Here is a 27,831-nt window from a genome sequence, read left to right as displayed (position 1 = left end):
CCATAAAGTCAACAACACTAGAAAAACCCGCCTCAGGACAAAGAGAACAAACCCTCGTGAAATCTGTGAAGCTTCAAACTCTGAGAAGTGACCGTGGGAGACAGGAAGCTTCACAAAACAAGAGACCAGAACAAAACTCTAGTTCTTATAGTCTAGTTCATGCTCTTATTCTGAAACACGGCTGTGCCTAACGTTGACTTCCGGTGGGAAGCAGTTTGACCCGTGCAGTGAGTCCAGCTGTTTGGGTGAAACTTGCTCCAGATGCTGACGAGCTGTCAGACATGATCGCTTCGAGCTTCAGGGACTGTGAGGTCAGTGTTTGTGTTCGATGCCCAGGAAACTTTCAGACAAGGTCGTGACAGGAAGTGGTTGTTGTGTGCGGGGAGGAAACGAGGAGGCGACAGGACGCGTTGCGGTCACACGAAGAAGAATGTGGGAGATTAGATTTAAAAAACAAACTGTGGGGGTTTAAACTCAGAAAGTCACAAACAACACTGAGGAATTCAGTGACAGTTCACCAGAGGTGTGTAGTTGTGCTTTTATTTGAACCCTTTCATGCTGTAGTGATCACAACTTCAGTCAGGAGGTAAGAAATATGTTATTATTCATCTTTAGGCTTCAAAAACAGTCTAACACAGGTATTCCAAATAGATTTTCACATGTTCACTTGAGTGGACACAACATGCGTTTGTTGTTTTCAACTAAACAAATGTGTACTTAATAAACCAATTAATAAAATCATATAAAATGAAGTGAAAACTATACAATAATATATACAAAAAAATACAATACAGCTCGACAAATACAAAACACAACTTACCCTCTCTTATATACTCTCCTGTAAAGATTCACAGTTTTCTGCAGGGAATACACACTATTATTATCCAGCTCCCCATTCACATTACATAAGCATCTATCAATGTTTAAACTGGATTTATGTTATGACTGTGGAATGACCTGGCAACGCCTCTGACTGTCAGAGCACGTGCGTCGCAAATATGAAAAACATCTAAAAAATATCCCCGAAACCCCCCCCCCCCCGGCAAAATTAGGTTCTAATGACATTAACTAATTGATTCAGGGTCAAAGATTTAGTATTTATGCCATCAAAACCCATGCATCTGCAAAGAAAATGGCTTTGGAACATCTGTCCACTGTAGTGACCTCTGTGGGTGAAAGGATTAATAAACACCTAACAGGGCACAGTTTTCACAGTAAGCTATCTAACTGCAAATATGGGGATTCTCCACCGTGATAATACTCTAATGTGTGAAATCCTAACTAATGCAGTGTTAATATGTGTGTGTGTGTGTGTGTGTGTGTGTGTGTGTGTGTGTGTGTGTGTGTGTGTGTGTGTGTGTGTGTGTGTGTGTGTGTGTGTGTGTGTGTGTGTGACAGGCATGGAGGGCAGAGGGTCTTGAACTCTCCACCAGCAGTAATGAGGCCTGCAAACTCTATGACGCCCTACTAACCCAGGTGAATACTCTCCCACACGCTGTCATTCTGCAACATGTTTTACTACATCACAGTTGACTACATCCATCTTTGTCTGGTGGGCTCCTAGTATGTGAAATGGAGGAACGATGAAACCCTGGGAGGATTTGAAGGATGCATTTCCGCCCTGCAGACGGCCGATCCTAACTTTGGTAAATATGCAGGGGGTCAAGCAACATTCCTGACAGTTCTACATCTTTAGGCGAGTTAACCAGGTAAGTCCTGCTGAGAAGCGCTTTCACAATAAACCTGGCCAGGACGCAGCAATTTTAAAAGGAGATAACAACACAATCAAGGCTTAAGACTTAAGGATAAAGGTGAATGAAGGAAACTGTGCTAAAATCATCGTTTTCGTCCCACAATGGGGAAATTTGCAATATTTCAGCAGCAAGAGTCAGAAATAGGCATCAGTAAGTCATAAGTAACAATACTTAAGTGTAAGGAATATACAAAATATAGGAAATATAGACAAATCCACCGGTGCCATGATCCAGGTACAATGCTTTCCATAGTTGCTTAATGTCACTAGTTACATCCAAACCTTTTCGCCCTATGGCAAGTCAAAACAAATAAAAGAAAATTCAGAGCCCCGGTTATATAATTATTTATATTACTGCTTTTGAATTTCAAGAATATTTGCTGGCTGAAAGTTCCCATTATACAGGTTCAACGTTTATTGATGCTCCTGAGAACTGGCAAACTGCCAATGATCAGACCTTTCATATGTTGTAATAGGTAACATCCGGGTAAAGGTCATCGGGTTCAACCCCAATTTAAATACATCCATACTACATACTACAAAAACTTTACAAAAAAATGTCCTTCCTACTTCCCCTTTTTCTCATCGTCGTGGATAAAGAACAAAGAATTTGTCAACCAATCTTTAGAATCATATCTTTGTAAGTACACGTGTCTGATTTCATGACTGGGAATTAACATGTAGTCTGCAGTGGGTTTACATAGTGATCCACATGTTATCAGGGGGGCACACGATGGGGATGGAAAACACACATAGGCATAGCTTAAGCAGTGATCTATATCTATGCTCTGCAGTTCAAAAGGAAAACTTTTAAAAGTGCATGCGATGTTTTAAAGTGTTTTATGGTGTTCTAGTGTTTTATGAGTGCATATGATGTTTCAAGTGTTTTAAATTACAGTCCACAAAGATAAGAGCTAGTTTGATTCATCTCCCCTGCAGTTATGGGCCATGTGATGAGTACCGGGCTGGAGCTGGCGGCGACGACGAGCTCCACCCGGCTGAACGAGCGCCTGGCGAGTGCCGTGACTCGAACGGTGGAGCTGGCCAGCAGCCAGGACATCACTCCCAGAGAGAAGCTCCATGTCAAGGCTATGGAGCTCTTCTCACGTGGGTAAGAGTCAGAGTCAGGTTGTTAGAAAAAAGAAAAGTCAAAAGAGAGGGATGGATTTGTCATGTTAGTCCCGATATTTCATCTCAGGGGTGTTAACATGAGTTCATTTTCCTTTTTCTTCTGAACACGTTAGAATGCACAAGTCCCCATTGTGTTTCTCATATGCACAGTGGTCCCTTGTCAGATGGAGCAGTAGTTGTTGGATGATGGTAACATTCATACTGTGCAGTAAATCCTCAGGAATCTTAAGTCGTGGTAATTAAGTGTATGAAATCATGACTGTGAGTCAATGTGAATTAATACTTTTAACAGAAAAATGACCAAAGTATGTAGATCCTTTGCTGCGCAACTCAAAATAGTATTCAGGCGCATCCTGTTTGCTTGTGAAGTATCTAGAACTTGACTGAAGATGAGAAAAGACACTCGTTTGTACCAAATCCCACAATTCTGTTCAGCTCAAAAGTCACAAGGTCTGAGGGCGAGACGCTTATCAGGACATGGGTATAAATCCATTTTTTAAAGTTGTGAGTGGTACCAGGAACTCAGTGGCTTCTATTATTTAAAAAAGAAGAACCTCTGGGTCTTTTCCTCGAGGCCAACTTTACAAACTGGGCATGAAGGGTCAAGGTCAGGGAGGTGATGGAGAACTCAGCCTCAGAAGAACCTGCTGAGAGGACAACCATCCCAGCATCACTCCACCAGTCAGGTCTTTATGATAGAGCGGCTCGACGGAGGCCACTTTAAATACAAACCACAGCAGTCCCCCTCGGAGTTTCCCAGACGGCAGTTAACAGACTCTGAGGCCTTGTTTACATCTCACACTAACATGCGTCCTGGGTGAGCTGATCAGAAGTGGGCCGCTCTGAGTTCACACCCGGCTTCTCACTTCCCCGCTCTGTAGATATATATATAATTACATAAGTAAACATATACATCATGGCGGTTTGCATGCTGTCCACATGCATGTTGTTTTTAATAGTCGTATTGAATCAATATTCAGGCTCATCAGAGCGTTAGCTGTGTTCCTTATCATGCCAGAGGAAACATGTTGCCACGGGAAATTATGACGTCTCTTTAGTCATCAGAAGACTGAAGAATGTGTTTTATCCATTCATCAAGTAGCTCTTTGTCTGTGTCCCCCGTTTGGGAGGCAGTCACATGCCTCAGATCCCCAGCATTCATCTACACTGACTGTGACACAGTCTCACAAGTCATATTTCTATTCTCTCTGCAGTGTCTTATTTGCATATATGGAAATATTGAAGGCATCTTTGTTTCTTAATAAAGTCTTGCAGGGCTCTTAATGTTTTTCAAGCGCCTCACATTCCCTCCACTCAGCAGAAAGTGCGCTGAACTCTGTGCGATTCTCATTGTACATTCCTTCTGTCGTCCTTCACGACGCGTCCTTTAACTGAGACTCATGTTCCTTTCAGAATTTTTCACAAGGCCTGTGACGTATGGGAAGACATCCTGGTCGATCACCCCACTGATATGCTGGCCCTCAAGTTTGCCCATGATGGATATTTCTACTTGGGAGCCAAGACCCAGTTGAGAGACTCCGTGGCCAGGGTGCTGCCTCACTGGAAACCACACATTCCTTTGTCCAGGTACAGAAAGCAGCACCCACCCCCCCCCCCTCTTGACTTCACATGTCATGATAAACTAATAATATGTACAGTTCATCAGTGGACAGCATGTAAGAATTGATTTATTAGACAAGTACAGTGAGACCAAACACTTTATATAATTCATAGTATATCATAAACTCTACATGTAATCATAATGAGCTTTCAAATCTCATAACGCCTGCTATAAACTACCTGCTTGGCACCGACCATCACGTCGACATATTTAGCAAACAGCTAAAGAGCAAGAGCTTCAGAGAGGAGATGTCAAATTAAAGCGAGATGAGTTTCGATACTTAAAACCACAATATGTCTTCTCATTGATATCAAAACTATAAAATAAATGATGATGCAAAATATGGGACGATATAGTAAAATTTAAACCTTCCCCTCACATTGCAGTAATTAGTTTGTTGATGGTGACACTCGAGGGTTAACGGCAAACTAATGATGGTGTTGACTTTATTAAAAACTAATTAGGGACACTTGCAGCCTGCCACACACACACACACACACACACACACACACACACACACACACACACACACACACACACACACACACACACACACTTAATCCACTGTCACTGCTTTATTTATCACAACAATATATATCAAATTATGTCTCATTCATTACAAACACGCAGAGATTCCCCCAGGGGATTAAGTTGAGTTGTAATAGATGATCATGTATTTAAGGAGTGTCAGTCAAAATTAAAAGATGGATTATTTTCCTTCTTATTATTATAATATGCTGATTTACCAGAGCACACCCTTTGTAAATGTGCCAGTTTAATACAAATCGTCAACAACAACTTTTATGACCTTTAGTTGTTATCGCTTGAGGCGTGTTTTCAAAAGTAGTCTGCTTTTCATCGTTCTGGAAAATCTAATGTGTGTTTAGGTGAAAGAAAAAGGCTGAACTCAAAGTGAGGGAACATGGGAGCAGAGATACCAATAGTAAAAACACACAGAATCTATTTTCAATGGAGTAACATGCTGACAGACAACAGAGAGTGTTATCAGGGCTAAGGTTAGATTTCCTCTCTGATAGATCTCTATACAGAGTGTGGTGGAGCGGTGGTGGAGCGGTGGTGGCGTCCAGGTTGAATCTGGCAGTCAAACAAAGTTCACAAGTAGAGTCGGATCAATTTAACCGTTGGCAGATCAAAATATCTGTATATTTGATTGTGTTAGTGTGAATTTTTTATTTTACAGTTATTTATCGTAACGTTTAAAGTGTGAATTGTTGTTAAAGTTCTTTGTCTTTGCCGATATAAAATATAGTAGCTATCAGACATTTTTACTCCCAGCATCGGACCTTTAAAATCCATATCTGTCGGGCTCTGGTGAGAAGTGATCCTGAGCATTAAGAACAGGTTAGTGTCAGGTGAAAAGGTCATTAAGACAAACCTAAAGAAGACTAAAGAGGACAAAAGAGGACAGGTTCAGGTTGCCTGTAAGCAGAGAGGTAGTGGTAGAACAGGTCTTGAGGTATCTTGTGAAGCTGATTGACTGATTGAGGGCAGGTAGAGAGGAAGTGGTGGGAATGCAGGTCAGAGGAGGCGTCGTTCAGCCGGGAGCTCACACCACAACACAGCACAGTTAATAACATGTGTGCAGGCATACAGGCCAAACCAGAACGATAAACAAAAGTCCATAAACCCAACACTAACAAATCCATCGTAAATGATCAGGGTTTAAAGAGTTGTTTTGTTTCCCTCTCCTCTCAGTTATCTGAATGGACTGTATTCCTTCGGTCTCCTGGAAACTCACTTCTATGACCAGGCGGAGAAAGTGGCGATGGAGGTGAGACTCTCTCCTGTTTGTTCTGTGTCACACTCTTTGCCTCTGATCGTCTCAGTTCGGTAAGTAAGTCGTTTGCCGTCGAAGGAGCGATAACAAGCAGAGGAGCCGAAACCTCGGCAGCTCCCAAATCTTCTCTGTTGAGTGTGTGATACTTACAAAGCAGCAGTGACACGAGGGTCACATGAGGAACGATTGAGGAACATCATAGACAGAAATGAAAGACTGAGAGTTAAGCGAGCCCATTATTTCTGAAATGTCGTTTTACTTTGGTGTAGCAAATACATCTCCTCTCTTCATCTGTATTCACTCTCCGGTGCAGGGCCTCCGCCTGACTCCAGACGACGCTTGGTCTGTCCACTCGCTCGCTCATGTTTATGAGATGAGGGCAGAAGTGGACAAAGGTTTGAAGTGCATGGAAAGTCGAGAGAAAGACTGGCAGGTACGACTGTTTATTTTTAATGATGAAGCACATCCCAGTAACCGAGTCCACTCATTCCAATTTACTAATTCAAATAGCCTTAGGGAAAAAAAGGAAAATACAATATGCATTGTTTAATTCCAGGTATCTGACGTCCTGGCCAGTCACAACTATTGGCATTGGGCTCTATGCTTCATCGAGAAGGTAAAGATTATAATGGGTTTTCTCAGTCAAGCGAGTAGTTGGCGGTGGGAGTGTTTGTGGAACTTGTATTTACGATATCCTTTCCCTCGGGTAATTTGAAGTCTGCAGTTGATTATATCGGGAGATTAATTTGTGTTTGCATCTGCGCGACGCGATCTGTAACCCTGGCTTGTCTTTCAGGTCTGAAGTCATTTCAAATTCCTCCCTCTCACCTCCTCTTCCTCCTCCACAGGGGCAGTACGAAGCCGCGCTGCAAATATACGACTCTCAGGTCAGTTTATGTCAAGGGTTTGCGTTTTCTTCCCATGCATGTACCAATACACAGGGGATCCGCACTAAAAGCAATGTGTTGTTCTGGTGATCCAAGAGGGCAAGTGTGAACAAATGGAAGTCAAAACCCACACCGGCCATTTCAGTGTCAACCGCCGAAGATGATGATTTTTTTATTCACTCTAAAAATACGAGAGGCGACGTGAGAGTAAAGCTCTTTGATGTCCTGCACCGACACGAGAACATTTCATTATGTCACTCAGGGCCGACACGAGTTGGAGCACAACAGAAATTCTTACGTAAAGTTAGATGATATTCATGAATGTTTAACAGCTCACGTCGGGGGAATCCAGCAAAAACATGGAGATGCCCCGGTTTTTTTTCCTCTGAAAATGTCTGTGGAGGCAGATGTTCGTTACGTGCTTCAGTGTTCAAGGTGAACAGTGAACATGTATGTTTCTCTCAGGTTTTCAGACGTTGTAAAGCCACAGGATCCATGTTGGACACTGTCGACGCCTGTTCACTGCTCCGAAGACTGGAAATGGAAGGTGAGATGCATGATAACATAGGAAATCACAATCAGATTTTCGTGTAGCACTTTACATACAATGATAATAATAATAATTTATTTGAAAAAACAGATTTGACAGCAAATAGTTAAAAAAAGTAATTATAAGAGAAATAACAATGTGACAAGGAGGCCAGATGCCCACGTCTAGATGGTTAGTGTTAGTGAACACATAAAAGCAGTAATATGACAATAAAAAATAAATAAAACAGGTAAACGAAAAGTTGAAAAGAAAACGATAAAAACACAACATCACTTGAAAGCGAGTCTATAAAAATGGGTTTAAAGAAGTGATTTAATAGAAGCCACTGACCCTGCGAGCCTTATCTCCTCAGGTTGGCCGTTCCAAAGCCGAGGGGCCCTGATGGCAAAAGCACCTTTTTAACCTCGACTTTGGAACAGCAAGCAGGGCTCCACCTGAGGATCTGAGGCTGCGTGCAGGCACCTCAGGGGTCAGTGACTCTGTGATGTAGCTTGGGGCCTGCCGTGCTTTCAAAGTGATCAGTAAAACCTTAAAATCAATTCTAAAACGGACAGGGAGCCAATGGAGAGAAGCATGACCAGTGAGAAGAAGCCGAGCTGCTGCGTTCTGAACTAGTTGGAGGCGGGAGAGTGACTCTTGGCTGATGCCAGAGAAGAGGGAGTTACAGTGGTCCAGTGTAGAGAAGACTAGTGTGTGTAGGAAGTCTGGTTGTGAAAGTACGGCTTTGATTTTTGAAGATGGCTCTGACACAAACGATGTAACACAAAGCGCTTTACAGAATAAAAGCAATAAAAACAAGTCTCCTCATCCATCCGCGCACATAGCGAGACAATATTAACTGAGGAACTGAGGACACGCTATCAAGAAGTCTCATCAATTTGATATGAGGAAACACCAAAGGCAGGTAGAGACAGATAAACTGGAGTAGACATAGTAATGAAATACTGAAAGAGATGTGAAAAGATTAAATAACAAAGATGAAACTAGACTCAGGAGAGCTCGTACATCTGTCGAGGCCGAACTGTCGCCTTTGAAACAACATTTTGATTCACTAGATCCAAATCTTTATTTAATGCCCAATCTCACAATGTTAAAGAAAGTTTTTAACAATTCTCCATCCGCCCCCTGATCCGGATTCGCACCCAAAATTTAACGGGCTCTTCTCTGACCCCCATCTTCTTCAGGATCTTTGTCTCCATCTGCCACACACGGTGTCCTGGACCCTACTGATCAGAGTTTGTTAAAAATCGTAGGAAATGAAGCGTGTCACTGCTGTGAGATGCAAAATGTTATTACGACACTAATTGGCTCGACAAAAATACCGCAAACATTTGTTAACTTGTTGTTAATGAGCTGAAGGGCAACATCTGCTTTAAGATGATTTTAAATGGTGTGAAAGTGAAACTGTGGAGGTGAGATAACCCCATTTATCATAGCTCATTAATCTGAAGCCCAGGTGCTGCGTCAGTCTATTTAAAAAAAAGTTCATTATGAATTTGGAGCCTTTATGCAGCCTACAAGCCCGATTTACGTCCTTGTTTTGGTGCCTGTTTTAGGTGTGTGCACGAAGGACCGCTGTCGAGAGCTGCTCCAGGTCACGCAGCCTCACACCGACGACCACGTGACCCTATTCAACGACCTCCACTTCCTCATGGCGTCGCTGGGAGCCGGAGAGAGCGGCACTTCGCAGCGTCTGCTGGAGGGCCTCCAGGAATTGGCTAAGTAAGTTCTCCTCCTCGCTGCACACCTCGATGCTCCTTCCAGCCTTACGTAAGAGCCAACCGGGCGTTATGTAAGGCAGAAAACAAGGCTGAGCGTAGGATGGCGAGACAGCGAGCCGACGCAGCCAGGAAAGGGAATTCAGAGCTGCGGTCCGTCTCGGAGACAGTGGGTCTTCCCTCTGTAGCAGATGTTGTGCGAGCAGCTGCAGCCTCTGTGGAGTTTTGTGGTCATAATATGTTCTGGCATCCCGATCGCGGACAGCCTGTGCTCTTAACTCTGTCTCGCTCAGAACCCACGGAAAAGCTGCAATTTGAAACCAGTGCTTTAAATTCTCATGTTTTTTCACTGTTACATCATGTAACCCATGTCGCAGGAGTTGGGGAGGGGGGGGATGAGGCACTCTATTCCTAATTAAGACACCAACTCCCCCCCCCCCAGCACAGCTCTACTCTACTGAATCACCAGGCGAGCCGCAGACATGTTGAAGCTCTGCACTTATTTAATCCCATCATTCACATATACTGTGTCACTTTTATTGCCCTGGTTCGAAGGGATCGCACAGTTTTACATAATCCATATTTTTGACCTCGTGTTTTTACACTCGGTGGCAGCGACTCTCGGAATGAGCTAATCCCAGAGAAGCCTCACAACTGGAGGAAGTGTCTCAGAGTGAAGTGAATTCCTGCCTTTCACTGTTCACTATAGTAATACTCTGATACCCGCAGTGTGTACAAATACACCAACCTGGAGCTATCCTGTAGATTTCATTGATTCTCATACTTAAACATGGAAATGTTCTTTTTTTAATGAGTGGAAATAACAGCAGGGAAGATGAAGAGGAGCTTAAATGAATCCTTAAGATTGTGAGAGTCCTTATTGTTTAGATTCTCTATGAATAATTTAACTCAGTCATTTTTTATTTCAGGAACCAAATGCATGTTTCCCAAGCAGAACTATGCAACTGTTGTTTCAATTAATTAAGAATATGTTTTCAACAGAGTATTTTGAGGAATATTCACTAAAACCTGTTACAAATCACCATCAGAGACACAAAACTGTGTGTCTTTTTCAAACAGCACAAGTAAATGAACACAGATGCAGGTCAGCTGTTCTTCATAAAGTGCTGCTGAGTAAGATATCACATCTTCCTTGTTCTTATGTGTATTGCATGTTTGGAAGACATTTCTGAGGCCGTGTTCGTTAATCCTGCAAAACGAACAGATCAGGGATTTAAGGGGATGTGAAACATGGATGTGGAAGATTTATGGTAAAAAACCTTTCAACTCTTACTTCAAACTGGACTCTAGTCTGCTGGGAGCCATTCAAAATTAGAAAAAGCAGATAGTCAAGCAGGAGGCCGCTGCAGGGAACAGGAAGATAAAGTGAAAATAAAACAAGTTGTTGAATTGTTCTTCCTCCGTCTCGTCTGTCTTGTGCTGCGATGCTGTTTAGCGCTCCGGTAAAGTCACTTTAAAATCCAGTGTTTTTTGGTTTCCATCTGCTTCTCCAACTCTGTGACCCGGATTTAGTCTGTCACTCACCTTGGAGGTCTTCTTTTCTGAGATATGAGATTTCAGAAGCAGCTTCCTCAGCCTCAGTGGTCAGTCGGCAGTGATAAATCCTTTTGCATTGGCTGGTTGTTTTACATTTCAAATACCTATTGCACTTTTTTATCTGTGCTGCCTTTCATCCATTTTACCTGCACATTTCTTGCATGGTCTGTTTGTAAGTTAGCAAAACATTAATTTGAAGGGGATGCATCATCCTTAGTAAAGATGCACACCCTTGTGAAAGTGAGGTGCATGAAGAAGTTCATACTAGAAAGTGTTTTTATTCTTGTGATCGTAGATTTATTCCTCCACAACTTTACAATCCATAAAGCATTCTGCCTTGAGAGCTAGTTTCTAAACCTTCCAACCCAAGACATGTCTCTTTTTCTTTTCCAACCATTCATTTTCTTCGCAGGGAGCCAGGGGACAATCAGCAACACCAGCTGGCTGGAACTCTAGGTGTGCCCATGTGTCAGGCGTTGATGGAGTACGACCAGGGCAACTACAGTGGAGCGGTGGAGCTCCTGTACCCTTTACGCTACAGAGCCGTAGATATCGGTGGCAGTGACGCTCAGGTGAGCTCCGCGGAAATGTGGTAAACTCGAAAGCAAACTAAAATAATTGAAACAAAAATCAAACCCAAACGCAACTCCAGCTCTCTGATGCACCACTTGCAAGCTCTCAGCCTCGAGGCTTTATTTAGTCTGAATATTATCAATCCCATTGTTTTTGTGTTTGTTTTCTGGAGTAAAACCCAAATCCCTGTTGAAGTGAAAATAGTGAAGTGAAGAACACTCTCCGTAAGAGCTAAAGCCTTCCAGCCTCTGAACATGTTACATAGGGAGAGAATGTGTTGCACAGTGCACCAGTGTATGAATAATGAATCTGTGTGATGGATGCTGATGGATTTTATGTCCTTTGTGTTCATGAGACCGTCCCCCAAGGTGCAACAGTTTACAGTACAACACTATACAGAACAACACAAAAGGATAGAAAGACTATACACGGCGCAGTGCTGGGGAAAAGTCTTTACTAATGGCTTTGTCCACTGTTGTTTTCAGAGGGATATCTTCAATCAACTGCTCATTCATGCAGCAATGAAGTCAGAGGATAAGCACCACCAGAAACTGGGAAGGTAATGCACAACTGGGACTTCAGTCCAAACATAGGTTTAGTTCAGTGTTTTCCCATTTTCTTTTCCATATGTGAGAGAATAGAAAGTCCTTCCACTGGATTTCATGCTGATGCTGTATAGCTGCGGCTGCTGCCCACTCCTGTTGTCCTCCGCCGCTGTCGCCTCCATGTAGAACACTATCTGTATACGCTCCCATTAAGTAACCGACATCGCCCGTCTGTACCCCATGTTGCGCTTTCATTATTGATCAGTTTAGCCTCTCAGCTTGTACTTTCTCTGAATCTGTGTTCATCTCCATGTACCGCCTTGTGTTCTGCTGAATCCCTCCAGATGTCTTCTAGTTGAGCGTGATGCCGTGAGGCCCAACTCCCCCCTGACGGGTCGCCTGATGCAGCGGGCCCTGGCTCTTCACGTCTAACATCAAAGTAACATCAGCAGACGCAGAATCTCATGTGCCCATGTTTGGTTTTAGGGGACTATGGTACCAGCTGTTGTCAAGATTGCTGAATTCTTCACAGTTTTCAATGCAGAGCATGTTTTAGATTACGTACCTATTAAGCTTTGTTAATGACGAGATTATGAGTGTAAAACATAATCATGTGCGACATCTTTTTTGTATTCTTTTACCAAAACAGGCTTCTCTAATCTGTGCAGATGTCTGTGACTATGTTCCTCTAAATTGTATTAATGACACATATTCAATTTAAATGCTTTTCATGTCAACAGCAATATAAAAAAAAATCTATAAATATACACTTTGCATGTGAGAGTGTAACAGAATAAAGTGCATCACACGCTAAAGAATAAGAAATGTACTCAAAAACATTGCAGAGGTACCGTAGCAGTAAAAAAAAAAAAAAAAAAGTCAGTCCTTGCGTGAGTTCTTGTCTTCCCTCGTCTTCCCTCGTCCTCCCCCGGCGTCGGGCCGCTCTCACAACACTGAGGTGATCTCATCTTGGATCTGAGAGATCAGGATCTGGGACAGCACGATCCCTGCAATCTAGAGGACAGCAGCTGCCAATTTAGATTACAGAGCAGACTCCTGGTAACTGTACATCCTGTGCTGAGCGTCTCAAAGTGCCTCAGAACGGGGCTGCACTGCTCATTCTGCACTGGGACCACATGTTTGCGAAATGAGATAAACATGTTTGCATACAGACGCTTGACGTGATTTCATTGCCTTGCACAATTTACAGGCTCATAACCCTGATAACACTTCTTATAGCGCTGCTCATGAAGTGTTTTGTCACTGCGACAACACGCATTTGGTGGCAAACGCGCCTTTTAACTGATCTGTTCAATAATTAACCGTCTGATTTAAACGCGGCTTGTTCTGCAGACAAATCAAGTAATGGTGTTTAGCGAGGATGTGCGAGACGAGAAAAAAAGGGAGAGAACTTCATCATCATCGGATTTACTGCAACATCAAAGCAAACACGAATACTAATGCAATTGTTTTGACAGCACTCATAGGTAATTCACGTGCTCCCCCCCCCCCCCCTCAGCGGATTCACCAGGGACCCAATCAGGCAGATATGAGAGCGAGATAGATGGAGCCAAAGAACCCACTGACAAAGCTGCGAGCTGTGTGAGAACCCACTGTGACAGTACCTGAATCATTCTGATAAGGAAGCGGACTAATTATTTAGAGACAGCTCTTGATAAGCACTAATGTGATTTCATGGCCAATCTAACATATTGACTTGAGTTATTATCATTAGTTCATGCTTCGGGATTTGAGGTTTGCTCTGTGTGGCGCTGCTCAGTAGATGGAGGTTGAATCTTCAGTATCCTTCCTTTCCTCTGGCACATAATCTCACATCTTCGCGTGCGGGTCACCGCCTCACTTGCACATTAACCTGCGCTTCCGATCCAGAGCGGTGCGATAAATGAATAATGTGCAGTTAAAATTTCATTGTCCCATTGTGCCTAGTTATTGCCGTCTATGTATAACTCTCGATTTTGAATTAGTTATATTCCAGTGGCCTCACATTAACCTAAAACACCCTGTTGGTTTCTGCAAGAAAAAGTTTTTTTATTAGATTCTTTTCCCCTCCTTTTTGCTGTAAGGCCGGGGTTATTTTATGCGAGAGCTGCTGGACCTGTGCAGCCGAGTCACTGGGAGCTCAACAATTGATGCTGGTACGTGTGTAACTTGAGGGAAGGTGCAGAATCCTGATTGATGAAGTGCTGCTCGGTCTATTTCGCAGACGTGTACAAATGCACAGTGCGAGGCTGCTTTTAAGATAGCAGGAGCAGTCGATATGTTTACTGCTACACGCTCAATCTGGTTACGCCTCCAGTTGATGCTTCTGTTGACGTGTGTGTGTGTCTATCTATCGTTGTGAGGATGTTTTGGCTGGTCCTCCCAAATTCAATGGGCTGTTTGAGGGTAAAGACTTCGTTTTTAGGGTTAGGGTTAGAATTAGATTTTGGTTGTGATGGTTAAAGGTTCAGTGTGTCGAATTTAGTGACATCTAGTGGTTAAGTTGCATGTTGCAGCTCAATACTTCTCACCTCACCCTCCACTTCCAAACATGGAAGAGAACCTGTTCAGTTGTCATGAAAACTCAAAAGGTGTTTAGTTTGTCCAGTCTGGGCTACTGTAAAAAACATGGCTGCCTCCATAGAGAGGACCTGCTCCTGATGTAAATATAAAGTATTTAAATATAAAAGACAGATTCTAGGGTAAAGAAAACAACAATTTGTACAATATAGATGAAACATTAGTTTAAACATCACTAGGATTATTTTATATTAAGTTTCTGTCAATAGATCCCTCTTACCTAAATCTTACACACTGGACCTTTAAGTTTAGGGTAAGGGATTTGGGAAGTTATTATGTGAGTGTGAGAGATGTGCATGTGTGTGTGTGTGTCTGTGGACTGTTGACTTGTTACTACAAAGCTTTTATGAACAAGTGGCTGCAGGTGTGCCAGTTACCTGCGGCAAGGCCATTCCCAGAGCGAGCGCTCCCACCAGCATCAGATGAGACTCGATCCACATCACCGCCCTGTCCGCACAGCCCACCGGGTAGATTGACTTGTCTGCCTCCAGGAAGGTTTGGGTTTGAACCCCGAAACCACACATGGTGTTAATCACTGCCTGTGTGACAGATCGACAGAGAGAGAGAGAGAGAGAGAGAGAGAGAACGTGACAGATTGTCTTGATTACACCAACCTGAAGCACTTTAATAGGAAGCTGTCACGAAGCTGCTGTTTCACATCTCCTGCATTATTTCGCATTGACAGAGATATTAACTATGGTGACAGCCGAGGGAGAGTTTAGTGGAAGCCCGCTAACTGCAGAGACTTGGAATTCAAGAGACGGAAAATGACAAGAGAGAGACGATATAACTGCATCCATTTGATGTGACAGGGAAGATGTGACTCTGTCCCTGAAGTAGCCGCTGCAGTAGCAGGCTCCGAACAGCAGGTCGCAGCACTGCTTCAGCTCCAATCATGTTTAATTAATTGACCCCCCCCCCCCCCCTCAAGTCATGTAGCAGAAAGCTGCTGTGATCTGTTTTCCGTGTAGCATGATGTATAATCAATATTAGTGTGAAGGATCTGCATGGACTCTTTAGTCTTCCGTCTTCGCACTAGAAGGAATTGTCAGCGGCCGTGTGTCTGCACAGAGGGTGAGAGGGGGGGCATTTCTTTGTGTGAGTGGGAATCTGCAAACTCATGCATGCACGATTTCACTGAGAACACTATTAACATACTGTTTGTGTTAGAATGCAACATTACATTTCATTATTTTTACATGCATGTGCAGGCGGATGCGTGTGTGTGTTGATTCCAGGTACAGACATATATTAAACATTCATGAAGGAGGAATTGAATTTTGAAGCAGGCAAAGTCACCACTGACAATTGTGCTGTAAAGGTTGTTGGTGTTACTGGTGGCTGCATCTCAGATAGCAGAGTACCACTCTACATAGTGTATACGCTGAATGGGTTGATTGCATTCGAGTCAGCTTGGGAACTCGGTCGCTCTTTGCTGATGCAGTTACTGCAGCCGGATTTCGTTTAGATTGAAGTCCACCTCCAGGAGCTGGAGCTGTGTCAATAAGATTCTTGCAAAGCAGTGTTTCAACCACAGGAACTTTTCCCAGGAACTAGCAACCAGTGTCTAAATTGAGTTCCAGGGGAAAAAGGCCTCGCTTTGGGGCAGTACTTCACGTAAGTACAGGGACCTTTTGGTTTGGGGCTGTTTCATTACATTAAAGTTGTTTTCAGACATGACCTCCTGGAGGATGTGCTGAGAATCGGCTCCAGACTTTCTCTGTAGTTTGCCTTTCACACATGAACAACGCAGCAGGATGATCTCTGCTCAGACGAGAATTAGGGCATCGGGTAGCAGAGCAGGCAGAGGCAGAACGTAAAGGTTTAATTCCGCTGCAGAGATCACGTGTTGGTGTTTACAGCACATCTACACCGGCGTAAGCCCTTATCAACAAAAACCTGGGGTGAATCCTGCAGAGGATCTCCTGCTGTGTTCTCACTTTGGCTTCTCCAGACTTTCTCTGGGGGGGGGGGGGGGGCACCAGAGAACGTCTGCAGAGTACAGTGCATGGTGGAAACGCTCTGTGGTGGAAACGCAGCAACATTTAGTTCATTGAATAAAGTTCCTGGGACTTAAAGTTTCTGCTACTCTTGGTTGAAACGCAGCTTATGTAACACACCAATCATTCGTGTAATCAGTAGATTCTGATTGGTTCATTACTGGTTCGTTAGTGTCAGACCAGTAACCCACACATGAGACAGCCTGATACCAGCATCAGTTTATCCCTGCAGGTGTAGACATGCAGATGACGCCTCCAGGCAAAGAAACAAACACCTTCTGCAGTTTTTGACCCACTTGAGTATTATGTCAAAATAATGCAAATTCAGTTTTGTTAAATATAAACCAGCAGCATCTCACTGTTCACAAAGTAATTACTGTCTGGTACGTCGGATACATGGTTTCACACAGGTGAGGTGTCAAAAGACTCAAATATGTGACTGTTAATCCAGACGTTAACTTAAATAAAGACAGAAACAGAAATAAACTCGAGCCGGATAATCACATAATTGAGTTTGCCAGTTCATGTTAGTCATTCTGGCTGACTCCGAGTTCATGTTCGCCAATATCTGGTGGGAGGGTGTATTTTTATTTCAGTTTAGCCTCATCAATCAGCAGCGAGTGATGTATCTGTCTGGCCGGTGTCATTTTCAGTCAACGTGGGAGCAGCAGTAGTGGTTGTGAAGAGCAGTTATCGGTTTTCACATTCATCAAAGCAGATGTATTGATCGAAGAGACGCTGTAAAGCCGACTCACACAAGCGGGTGCAGCTGCGTTGATCTCATCCACAGCGGCTGCTGTAGCTGTTGCTCCTATTCACATTATTTATGTAGCCGGGTTGCTAGCCAGCTGTGTAGGAAGATGATGTCCCCAGCACTAAACCAGTTTGATTGTTTCTCTAACTGGGAGTTAAACACTAAGGTATGATGTCTATTCAGAATTTATTTTCTTGCATGTAGGTGACGCACATCAACATATCTACATTCGCAGTTCTCAGATAGTTATTATTGTTTTAAAGGTTCAGTGTGTGAGATTTAGTGACACCTAGTGGTGAAGTTGTATGTTGCAGCTGAGGACTCCTCACCTCACCCTCCTCTTACACACGTGAAAGAGAACCTGTGGTAGCTTCAGTTGTCATAAAACCTTAAAAGGTGTTTAGTTTGTCCAGTTTGGACGATTGTAAAAGAAACATGGCGGCCTCCGTAGAGAGGAGCCACTCCTGATGTAGATATAAAGTATTTAAATATAAAGGCTCATTCTAGGGTAAAGAAAACAACAATTCATACAATTTAGATGAAACAAACTAGTGAGAACATCTTCAGCCAATAGATTCCTTTCACCTTAATCTGACACACTGAACATTTAAACTGTGTTTAAACTGGATCGTACTGGCTGGACCCACTTTCAGATGCATCACTTAAACCGTGTCCTTGCTGACTGATGCATCTACAGGTTTTTTGCACCGAGCACTTTTAATTTGCTGCTTCACATTATTCAGAAAACTTCTTTCATTGTTACAAAATGCTGCTTATTGGCATTCAACCGAACACCATCATTCTTTGAAGTTTTGTCTTACCGAAGTCATTTAAACTTAAAAGAAACACTCAAAGCGCCTTTGAAAGGTCTCATTCGCCAAATTCTAACACATATTCAATCAGCGCCTTTTGTCTCACGTCCCATTCTCACACTGACTCTCACCTAAGGACGCTTCAGCACTGGAGCAACGCACATTCGAACAGCGACCTTCCAGCTAGTTGACAACCCGCTAAACCTCTTGAGTCTTCTTTACATTTAGCATTATTTTACATTAACACAATACTTCACCACGGAGGTTATGCTTTGGCCCCTGTTTGCTTCTCTGTTCGTTTTTCACCAAGATTTCGCAAAAACTGCTGAACAGATTTCTGTGAAAGTTCGTGGAATGATGGGACACGGGCCCGGAAAGAACCAAACAAATTGTGGGGTGGATCAAAGTTTAGTTTTTGTTGTCACTGTCTTTAATATTGCAAGGGGATTTTTGCCATTTTCCCAAGGAATACTTGTGTGTACTTTGGTGCAGCTTGTTTGAATTTAAGGGGATTGTTAGGTCCTGGGGGTGTTGTTCGCTCGACTGATGCCATTCTGTTGTGAGTTTTTGTAAAAAAAGTACGCACCTCTCCGGGAACAGGAGTGCAGCAGGAGTAAGGTACAGAGCAGCGCTCGGTGCTGGGGTTCGTATGTGTGCAATTGAAATACAGGTTCCAAGACCAGTCTGTGTAGTTGTTCCACCCACAACACTTGAACTGTGTAAAGGGAAGAGAAGAAGACGGAGAGAGAGAGAGAGAGAGAGAGAGAGAGAGAGAGAGAGAGAGAGAGAGAGAGAGAAGAAAACAGCAGAGGTTTATATTTAGAAACATGCTCTTGAGTTGGACTGTGTGTTCTGCCAGTCTGGTCTTCTCACATGGGAAAACTCAGGTTCACAAGTGCACCTGTGTAAGCATATGCAGGAGGAGAATCTCATGAGCAGACTCACAGACACAAGAAGTACATGTTTAAATGCTACGTCTCATGTGGAAAACCCTCAGCGAGGCCGAGATAACAAATACAAGACGTACACCTCTGTGGTCACTGGCGGCGGTTTGTCGGTTGAGTGCACAGACGTATTTAATACTCCACAGGCTGTGATTCATTTGAAGACTTACGTTGTGCGGTTAGCTACATACGCACATACAGGCACATTCATTAAAGTGTGGGATTGCCCGGAGCACCTCTTTCTGGATGTAATCCATCAGGTTCTGCAGATCCAGGTCATCCCTGTAGTGCACGATGGCTTTCGTCACGAACTTTCCCAAAGCATCCCGAGTCTAGGAGAGAGAATACGGAATATTAAAGGGGTGTTGTGCCTTTTTTGGGGGGGTTTTCCTCTAGTGTGTTATATAAGTCTTTTGTGTATGTTGAAATTCTGCAAAGTTTGATACTAAAGTAAAGTAAAAAAGGTAAATACACTGTTCCCGGCCGATATGGCCCAACATTTGCATAATGCATGCCTAGCGGGCCAGTCTGGCACGCCAGGTAAAATGAGAAGGAGGCCAACATTTCCTGCATGAGCTGGAAGCCGTTGACCAATCACAAGAGAGTGGGCCAACTTTGCTTTATCAGGAGGGGGGGTCGTTAAAGAGACAGGAGTCTCTAAAATAAAGAGTTTCAGACAGAGGCTGAAAAGAGGAGCTGCAGCGGTGGACAGTCTGAGGACAGTGACGTTTTTTCTGAACATCAAAGCATGTAAACGTTTAAAAAGAAATAACCCAAATAAGAAATATGAGCCTGAATATAAAATATCTCCTTTAAATCTGCCATTTTTGTTTAAATTCTTCATCAAAGTGTCCAGTTGAAAAAATTATCTCTATAACCAGGATACTTAGCTGCTGAAGAAAACATGTCAGGTTCAGTTAATTGGGATGTTTCTATGGAGAATTGCTTCCATTAAGGCTTCGGCGTAAAATCCTCTGGTTCACGTCGCAGGAGCATAATGTGGGATTTATCTAAACAAGACAGCAGAGGAGCAGGAACTCCTGTTGCAGTGAGTTGGCTGCAGCAGTGCAGAATAACAATGATGATTGAACCAGCCATGCCTTCGAGATCAATGCACGCGATGCATAGCAAACACACAGCACATGTGCAGCTTTTACACTTCTTCAGCCGTGGAGGATGATTGCATGAGCTTCCCCCATTTGTTATTATAATAGAGTAATTTTCATTAACTTTACTTGAGCTGAATAAATAAAACCTTGATGAAATATAAATGAAACACATTGATTTGATTGAACAATGTGTAATTTTCAGACTTTATGGTTAATTCAGACATTAAAACTGTGCTGCTTGTGTTTGCTCTCATTGTTCATTGTAATACATTCAAGAGTTTTATGAGGCCCCTGCTTTGTTAATATTTATATATTCTATTCTCACGTACAGTATAAATAAAGTTTTGAAAAAGGTATTCAATGCAAATCTCCCTCTTTTAAAAACAAGAAGGGCCACGCTTCTACCGACTTGAGTTCAGATGTAATGTATGCTAATGCCGGCGCTGTATGCTAATAAGCTGCTGAACTTTAAAATTTCATTAAGCCTGAAATGAACTTGTGTTAGTGCTTTGCTCAAGGCTCTCTGCATTGTTCGTTTTACAGGCCGCGTTAGAATAGGTTATGTTGATAAAAAAACCGTGAGCTGTATCAAAATAGCCCCAAATTCTTATCCCCCAAGTCATTTTACTAAATTTTTGTTAGGATTTTTACGGCGCCCCCCCCGTCCCCTCCCTCTGTTTCAGTCGGGCCTCCGAGCCCATCGTCACACCTCCCCATGTCATTAGCGGCAAAGTCTCCTTCAAGGGATCTGTTGAAATGGAACATTTGGTTCCACTTTGAAGTGCCGAAGCATTTGAATCATTTAGCAGGGAAGGATGCTGGGAGGGTTGTTAAACTGCTCTGTTTAGCAGCAGGCAGTCCGAGCGCTGACAGAGAACACAGGGGAGACGGGAGGTAGCGTCAGGCATCAGACACCTCGCCACCACACACCAGTGTCAGGGAAACGCTGGTGCCACTGGCTGTTGTGTTTTTTATTCTCCACGGAGCCTTAATGCGATGTTACTGTAAAGATAAATGGATGTTGAATAGTGGCGGGGCGGGGGTGGGGGGGGTCTTTCTCCTCCCTGTAGCCTCTTGATGAGACACCAGGGGTCACATATGGGGCTCAGATGGAAACAGGAACCATTTCTAATCAGTTGTACCCTAACACACAGTTTGGATTCCCCCCCCCCCCCCCCACACAAGTGGTTACAGTAGGATTTATATTTTCTTTATAAATAGGTTTAAGAAAATAATTTGTCACCCGAAATGATGTTTATTCTTCTTCCTCCATAGTTAAATTAAATTATACTGTTTATACGCAAGAAATCAACATCATTTACCACATTGTGGTAACAGGAAATGATGGAGTACAGGCTCCTGTCAACAGCAGTGTTTATAATGTTCGCTGGAAATGAAGCTTCGTGAAAATCCGAAGAGACGTCTTTCTAAATATTTACTGTTTGGTTTTATTTTCAGCACATTTCAGCCGGTGTCTCTCTGAACCACCTGAAGGATTGAGATTGTGTCACTAACTCAAAAATGCTTAGAACTATGATGCAGTGCTTTATGCAAATGGTAATGAATAAGATAAACTGCTTTGTTTTAATTTGTCATCAACAAAATAAGTTGTCAGTTTTATTATCACAGAAAGAACAAATACAGTACTTTTAAAGTGTTTATAGACAAACACACACAGACTGATCTTTGCTGTCATACTCGTGTGTGTGTGTGTGTGTGTGTGTGTGTGTGTGTGTGTGTGTGTGTGTGTGTGTGTGTGTTTGTGTTTCTGTGAATACAGTGTGGCTTAGATATTGACATAACATTCCCCCATGTGTGCTCAAAGCACAGACTGTAAATAAAGATGGACGACATGACAGCTCCCAAAAGTGAAGCCAAATCATCTTGATATTGTGACTGACTGCACTATAGGCCCTAAACCCTGCCTAACCCATGTTAACAGATGGGACATGAACCAGACTGAAAAGTAAAAGTACACGTCGAATAATTTCTTTTCAGGTAGTTCTTCAAACTGCTGTTTCTGCGACGGTTCATATTTCCGGTAAGTTTGGCTTGAATTAGTTATTTGATGCTATAAAAACAAGGTAAAACATTATGGCAACACCCGTATTCTGAATATTTTGGCTTCACTTGTGTTCAGCTGGTAGATGTGGAGACAAGTCGTCTATTTTTATGTCCAGTCTATGGCTAATTGCTTCCATCTGCGGATTCAAATGTATCTGTTCCCTCTTTGGTTTTATGGACCGTAGCTGACAAATGTACAGAATGTCCAAAAGCTGGGAAAGAATACACCGAATCAATGGAGCTGATGGAGAGTCATTCAGGGCCGACGCTGGTGTGAAGAGAACTAGAGATGGAATGTGACCTTATAGTGACTTTTAGTGTTACAGAAAATCTAAGATGGTGCACAGACGGTGAGGAGGCAGATACCTGATCGGAGTAGAAGAAGCCCATAATGGCTATGGCCAACTGGGTGAGGAAGACCAGAGTCAGGCTGAAGGAGAACTACAGACAGAGGGGACACAAATATGAAAAACACAGTCTGACTGAAACATAACTGACTGTCTGAGATGTACGACTTGGCTCTGGATTAAATGTGATTTAAGCTTCCACATCGGAAGCACAACACAGCCCCAGTATTAGTGAGGTGTCTGTTTTGTCTATTACTGTCTTGAGGAGGCGAATGTTCTCTCGCAGGGCTCCGATGCAGCCACAGAAAGTAATGAAGAACATGACCACCCCCACCACAATTAGGATGACAGCTGGGTCGATCAGGAACGTGTCCCGCACCGTGTCTGGCAGAAAGACAGGAACATAACAGCCTCTGTTTACTCGTCTGTCCTCCTCTGTTCCCGCTTTTACTTCCTTCCCCTCCCGGCATTCGCCTCATTTACTCTCAGTTCTAACCTTGAAATAAATGTCTTCCCTTTTACACTGTTTTCCTATTCCTGCATCGCCCCTCTATCAACACTGGCTGCTTCCATTGCTTTTAATATTCAATAATCTGTTGCTGATACAGGACACAGAGGCATAATCAGTGGGATGAGCCCAAGTTAATTATCTTTGTTGTCCACCTTCTGTATATTACTAAATTAAATATGAACATAATGAAGAAAAAAATGTGAGAAAATCTTTCTATAGTTGTAATAAAGGAGAATAAACAATTCCTCTAGAGTTTTCATTTGTAATAGAAGTTGAAGAAGTGTGTCACATATCTACCTGTAGCTTTCTGGACTTTAGCGTAGACCCCGATTGCAACAATCAACAATGAGAAAACCTGGGAAAGAGAGAGAAGTTATTATTTCCTAAAGACTTGGACTCGTAGCACATTGAGCAGGTAACTTGTGCCTCGGCGCTGGTGGCACAGACCCCCCCCCCCCCCCCCCCTGGCACAAACATTCACTTGGACTCAAAGATAACCTGAAAAGAATTTGGAGGTCAAAGGTCACCTCACAAAACCCCTTTTTGCCTTGTGAACATGTTCTCTTGAGAGAATCCTTTACATTTGGCACAAATGTTCACTGAGACTTATGGATTAACTGATTAGATTTGTGTGGCCTCAAAAAATATGTTTTTAGCCTCTAAAACAAGATATCCCAAGTTTGCCTTTAGGGAATTCCTTCAGGTTTTGACAAGTTGTCGCTTGTGGACTTGAATCGACTGATTTCGATTTCAGCCGTCAGAGGTCACGGTCACTTCATATGAGTTTGGAATAAAATGTTTTAGACTGAAACTTGGGCAAATTACTGCAGGGTAGTAAATCTAGTTTCTCTCCACAGTGGCCAACTTTTTGCTCATCGTGGGTATTGTTGGGTTTCTCTGTAATATTATAATTTCTCGACCTCACTATGTAAAGTGCCTTGAGATATTATATATTGTGACTTGGGGATATACAAATAAAATGTAATTGAACGCCAACTGTCTCCTGGCTCCAGTTTCCTACTATATTCAGTGGACTGGTGTCAAACTTCTCAGCCAACTCTCAATAAGTTACTAATGTGTAATTCTTCTTTGGTTGGTTCTTTACTTCGCTGCTGGAAAAAACTTGTTGCGTTGAAAATATATAGCTTCCAGTGTTTGTTCTTCGTGCCTGAACAGACTTTATTTGTGCTGTCAGCCGGGACAGGTGTGCTCAGATTAACAAATGTCGAGCCTTTCCTCAGGTGTCGGATATGCAGAGCAGCTGTAGCCATGGCAACCGCACCAGTTTATGTGTTTATGATAAACAGACAGACAGATGGACGTCAGCGGAGGAAAATATAACAAAAACATATGGATCTGGGCTGTAATCATATGAAATTGGATGGTAAACCTCCAGGATTCAAAACTTTTTGTGCCTCATATAAGTATCATCTGTTTGAATGTGACCTTGGTAAAAAAAACAAGATAACTTTCCACTCAAGCTTCACTGAGCTGTGTTTAGTGTTCTTTACAAATGTAGGTGGACGGGAGATAAGTGGTTGTTTTCAACAGCAGAGACAGTGAGACATGGTAGAGGGAAGGAAGACGTGGTGTGTGTGTGTGTGTGTGTGTGTGTGTGTGTGTGTGTGTGTGTGTGTGTGTGTGTGAGGAATTCAGGGTGTTGATGTGTCTGAAACCTGCTCTGTTGGTTTTCTGAGGCAAAATAAAGAAGAAGCTCCAATTGTGTTAAAAAATATTGAACAGAATTCAAGAGTCTTCTTCAGAGACACACAGGAACATAGAGCCCTGTGTGTGTGTGTGTGTGTGTGTGTGTGTGTGTGTGTGTGTGTGTGTGTGTGTGTGCTCGGTTACTAATGGCAGTCCTTGAGGATGTGCTGTAGAGCTGTTGAGGATGTTGACTTCACCTGAGCAGAAGCTGCACAGTACAGCAGCAAAGAGGCTGGGAAATAGGTGGAATTAGAGCTTCCTGTTCATTGCATTGTCAACACTCATTTCCCTCCTTAGCTTGATTGTTTGTCTCACCTTGAATAACAATCTGCCTGGCTTGGCTTTCATTTTCAGCCTTGAGATTCACAGACATTCTCCTGATTACTAATTGTGTGTGTGTGTGTGTGTGTGTGTGTGTGCACGTGTGAATATATACAAAGTGCTTTTTGTTTGGTATAAACATAGATTTGTTTTGTTTCTGTCTGCATCAGGTCTCTGGAGGTCATAAGGATTCATGGTGCATCATTTGCTATGAAAGAGGTGTAATTTTTATCTCGCAGCCTTCACGTCTAACCCCAATCTTTTTTCTCTTGCTTGTTCTGGAGCAGCAAATTGTTGCTTTGAAATGTTGTGTCTCACCATCTCTGAAATCAATAATCTGTGTTGACAAGACAATAGTTGTAAAAAGACATAGATGGCCCACGTTCTGTTTGGAACTGCACTGGTACAAGTTTGTTGGAAGTGCAGAAAGGGATGTTGTCTTGTTGTGTGAGAGTGTTTGCACCAGCAGCTCCATTTTTCACTTTGCTACTTATGTGTGAGTTTATGTGAATATGTGTGGCCCACACACACACACACACACACACACACACACACACACACACACACACACACACAGTGGATGTATTCCAGCTCTGTTTTCAGGCTTTTCAAAGGGATGAATCAGGCTTCTCCTGGTGGATTGTGTGCGGAGGTGAAAGCCAGCTGAACTGAGCTGTGGGGACAAAGGCCTGATGGATTAGGGCTGCAGTGTTCACTTCTGAGCCCGTGCGGGAAAAAAAAAATAAAAAAGAAGAAAAGAAAAGCAAAGCAAAGTGAACACAAGCCGAGAGGTTTGTGCGACTGCTGCGGCTGCAGTTAAATTCTGATCAACTGTAAACGCGGTCACAGTGTTTTGCCACCTCGCTGTGTTTTGTGTAGCGGGGTCGGATGAACGGGGATATGATGGAGATGTATGAACCCGGGTTGCGCTACAGATGTGATCTGTGTGCTTAAAGTCGTAATGTGGTTGGAAAGCGAGAGAGGCAGAGCTGTGTGTGTGTGTGTGTGTGTGTGTGTGTGTGTGTGAGTGAGTGTGTGTGTGAGTGTGAGAAAGAGAGAGTAACAACTGTTGAGGGAAAACGAGCCTGATGGATGGTTTCATGGCTGCATCAAAGTGTCTCTCAAACCTTTATATCACTCTCTCTAACAGTCCCAGTTGAGTCCCGGCCTCTTTGTTACAACCAGCAGTGGAGCTTGTTTGACTTGAGCCTCTGTGCCCTGCAGACATCTGTATGTGTCTCTTGTGCCCCCCCTCTGTCAGATGACACCCTTCCCCACCTGTCATGTTCCCGAAGCGGTCGCTCAAATCGATTTTTTACGCTACTTATCACCATTCGTTATGTAACAGTGAATATTCTGGACACGATGAAACTGTCTGAGTTTAGGCTGGTGTGGTAATATAATATAATTTATGCATTACCTTGAGCTTTGAATGGCAGTTATTAAAACATGAATTTTAGATATGCATTTCAATAATTTATATATGCATTTTTTTTTGCAGTGTGTTAAACCAATCATTTATTACTTATAGCTAAGTTTTCTAAATAATTCATGCATTATTTTTATAATGTGTTTTAAGCATTTATTTATTCACCTATTTTGGACCAAACCCCGATTTGTATTGTTTCATATTAGCAACTGCTTTTTCCACCAGTTAAGATTCTGCTCGATCTTTCCACACGACCCTGAACAGCAGCAGAAATACTCCCTGTAGTACAAATACCTCACGTTGGGAATCTTCTGCTGTTGAAACAATGCTTTCAATAGCAGCTTCCCAGTAACATGACTTGACAGAACATATATGGAAACATTCACAACGACAGACACACCCCAGCAGGGCTGCACAGTCACCGGCTGTTTTTCTGTTTTCCTGTGAGTCAGAACCCGACTGAACGCACCACTCAACATGTGCTATGGTGATGCATGTGCAGTCAGTGTCCATATATAACTGGAGTAAATTTAAAATAGGCAGCAGCAGGGAGGCCGGGCGCCCCTGCTGCATGCAGCTCCAGATACCCTCTGAAATACTTTTCCCTTATCCAGTATTTATAAGCTACTTTTTCTGTCTAGCAAAGCTGACTTTTGGTCATTTGAATGCTCAGAAGTATGAAGAAGACTTGGTTTGGAGCTCAGTGTTTGTCAGTAACGGCCTGTGGTCGTGCAACTCTCTACTCACCCAGAACAAGAAGCTGAAGAAGAAGAGGAAATATCTGATCCAGGGGTTGATGAAGGAGAACGTCTCGGCTCGGTTTAAATTCAGTTTCCTGTCCATTTTTTTGTAGTTTTTTAGGGTCCGGTACGTAGATCTAGTTTTACTTCAAAACAGCCCACAGATTGCCGCCCCACCCCACAGATTCCCCACCGCCACGTGGTTCTGTGCGGAGGGGGTCGTTTGCAGGCAGCGTGAGGCTGGCTAAATAAGGGGGGGCACGGGGATGTGACAGTGCCTCGCCATGCTCGTAGGACCCAGAAGTGTCTATGCAGGCCTGTGGGTCAGATTACACAAAAAATATCTCTGGCTGACTGCAGCTGAATGGCCTTCGAGCTTT

At 43.1% G+C, this 27,831-nt stretch overlaps 2 protein-coding genes across 3 annotated transcripts; one reads left to right on the top strand and one right to left on the bottom strand.

Annotated features, from left to right (window-relative positions):
- Positions 1-203: 203 nt before the first annotated feature.
- ttc38 (tetratricopeptide repeat domain 38) lies at positions 204-13,010 on the top strand. The gene is made up of 14 exons (XM_034588308.1): positions 204-311; positions 1,399-1,476; positions 1,565-1,646; positions 2,693-2,864; positions 4,298-4,471; positions 6,222-6,297; positions 6,617-6,736; positions 6,860-6,919; positions 7,152-7,190; positions 7,656-7,737; positions 9,297-9,462; positions 11,428-11,587; positions 12,074-12,147; positions 12,478-13,010. Exons 1-14 carry the CDS (start codon positions 282-284, stop codon positions 12,563-12,565), a joined length of 1,401 nt encoding a protein of 466 aa, XP_034444199.1. The 5' UTR covers positions 204-281; the 3' UTR covers positions 12,566-13,010.
- Positions 12,765-27,560, bottom strand: tspan33b (tetraspanin 33b). 2 transcript variants are annotated; one of them, XM_034588313.1, is made up of 8 exons: positions 27,459-27,560; positions 23,552-23,609; positions 23,000-23,127; positions 22,763-22,837; positions 19,460-19,555; positions 18,866-18,994; positions 15,091-15,252; positions 12,765-13,147 (listed from the first exon to the last, which is right to left on the bottom strand). In XM_034588313.1, the coding sequence occupies exons 1-8, from the start codon at positions 27,552-27,554 to the stop codon at positions 13,079-13,081; spliced, it is 813 nt and encodes a 270-aa protein (XP_034444204.1). In that variant the 5' UTR covers positions 27,555-27,560; the 3' UTR covers positions 12,765-13,078. The 2 variants fall into 2 exon arrangements, with proteins under 2 accessions (XP_034444204.1, XP_034444206.1); XM_034588315.1 differs by having other exon boundaries at positions 23,078-23,127.
- Positions 27,561-27,831: the final 271 nt, after the last annotated feature.

This window comes from Hippoglossus hippoglossus, chromosome 6 (assembly GCF_009819705.1).
Source record: "Hippoglossus hippoglossus isolate fHipHip1 chromosome 6, fHipHip1.pri, whole genome shotgun sequence".
Classification (NCBI taxonomy): domain Eukaryota; kingdom Metazoa; phylum Chordata; class Actinopteri; order Pleuronectiformes; family Pleuronectidae; genus Hippoglossus; species Hippoglossus hippoglossus.
The sequence above is the reverse complement of the archived record's forward strand: the minus strand, read 5'-3'. Positions and strand labels throughout refer to the sequence as shown.

What these genes read in the sequence shown, in the direction of transcription:
- tspan33b (XM_034588313.1), bottom strand. Translation starts at nt 27,554, where the DNA reads ATGGACAGGAAACTGAATTTAAACCGAGCCGAGACGTTCTCCTTCATC. An exon ending in GCTTCTTCTACTCCGATCAG is followed by an intron (nt 19,556 to 22,762) that starts GTATCTGCCTCC and finishes TCTCTCTCCTAG; the next exon opens with ACTCGGGATGCTTTGGGAAA. An exon ending in TGGGAATGGCCTTGCCGCAG is followed by an intron (nt 13,148 to 15,090) that starts GTAACTGGCACA and finishes GCTGTCCTCTAG; the next exon opens with ATTGCAGGGATCGTGCTGTC.
- ttc38 (XM_034588308.1), top strand. Translation starts at nt 282, where the DNA reads ATGATCGCTTCGAGCTTCAGGGACTGTGAG. An exon ending in ATGACGCCCTACTAACCCAG is followed by an intron (nt 1,477 to 1,564) that starts GTGAATACTCTC and finishes GTGGGCTCCTAG; the next exon opens with TATGTGAAATGGAGGAACGA. An exon ending in TCGGTGGCAGTGACGCTCAG is followed by an intron (nt 11,588 to 12,073) that starts GTGAGCTCCGCG and finishes TGTTGTTTTCAG; the next exon opens with AGGGATATCTTCAATCAACT.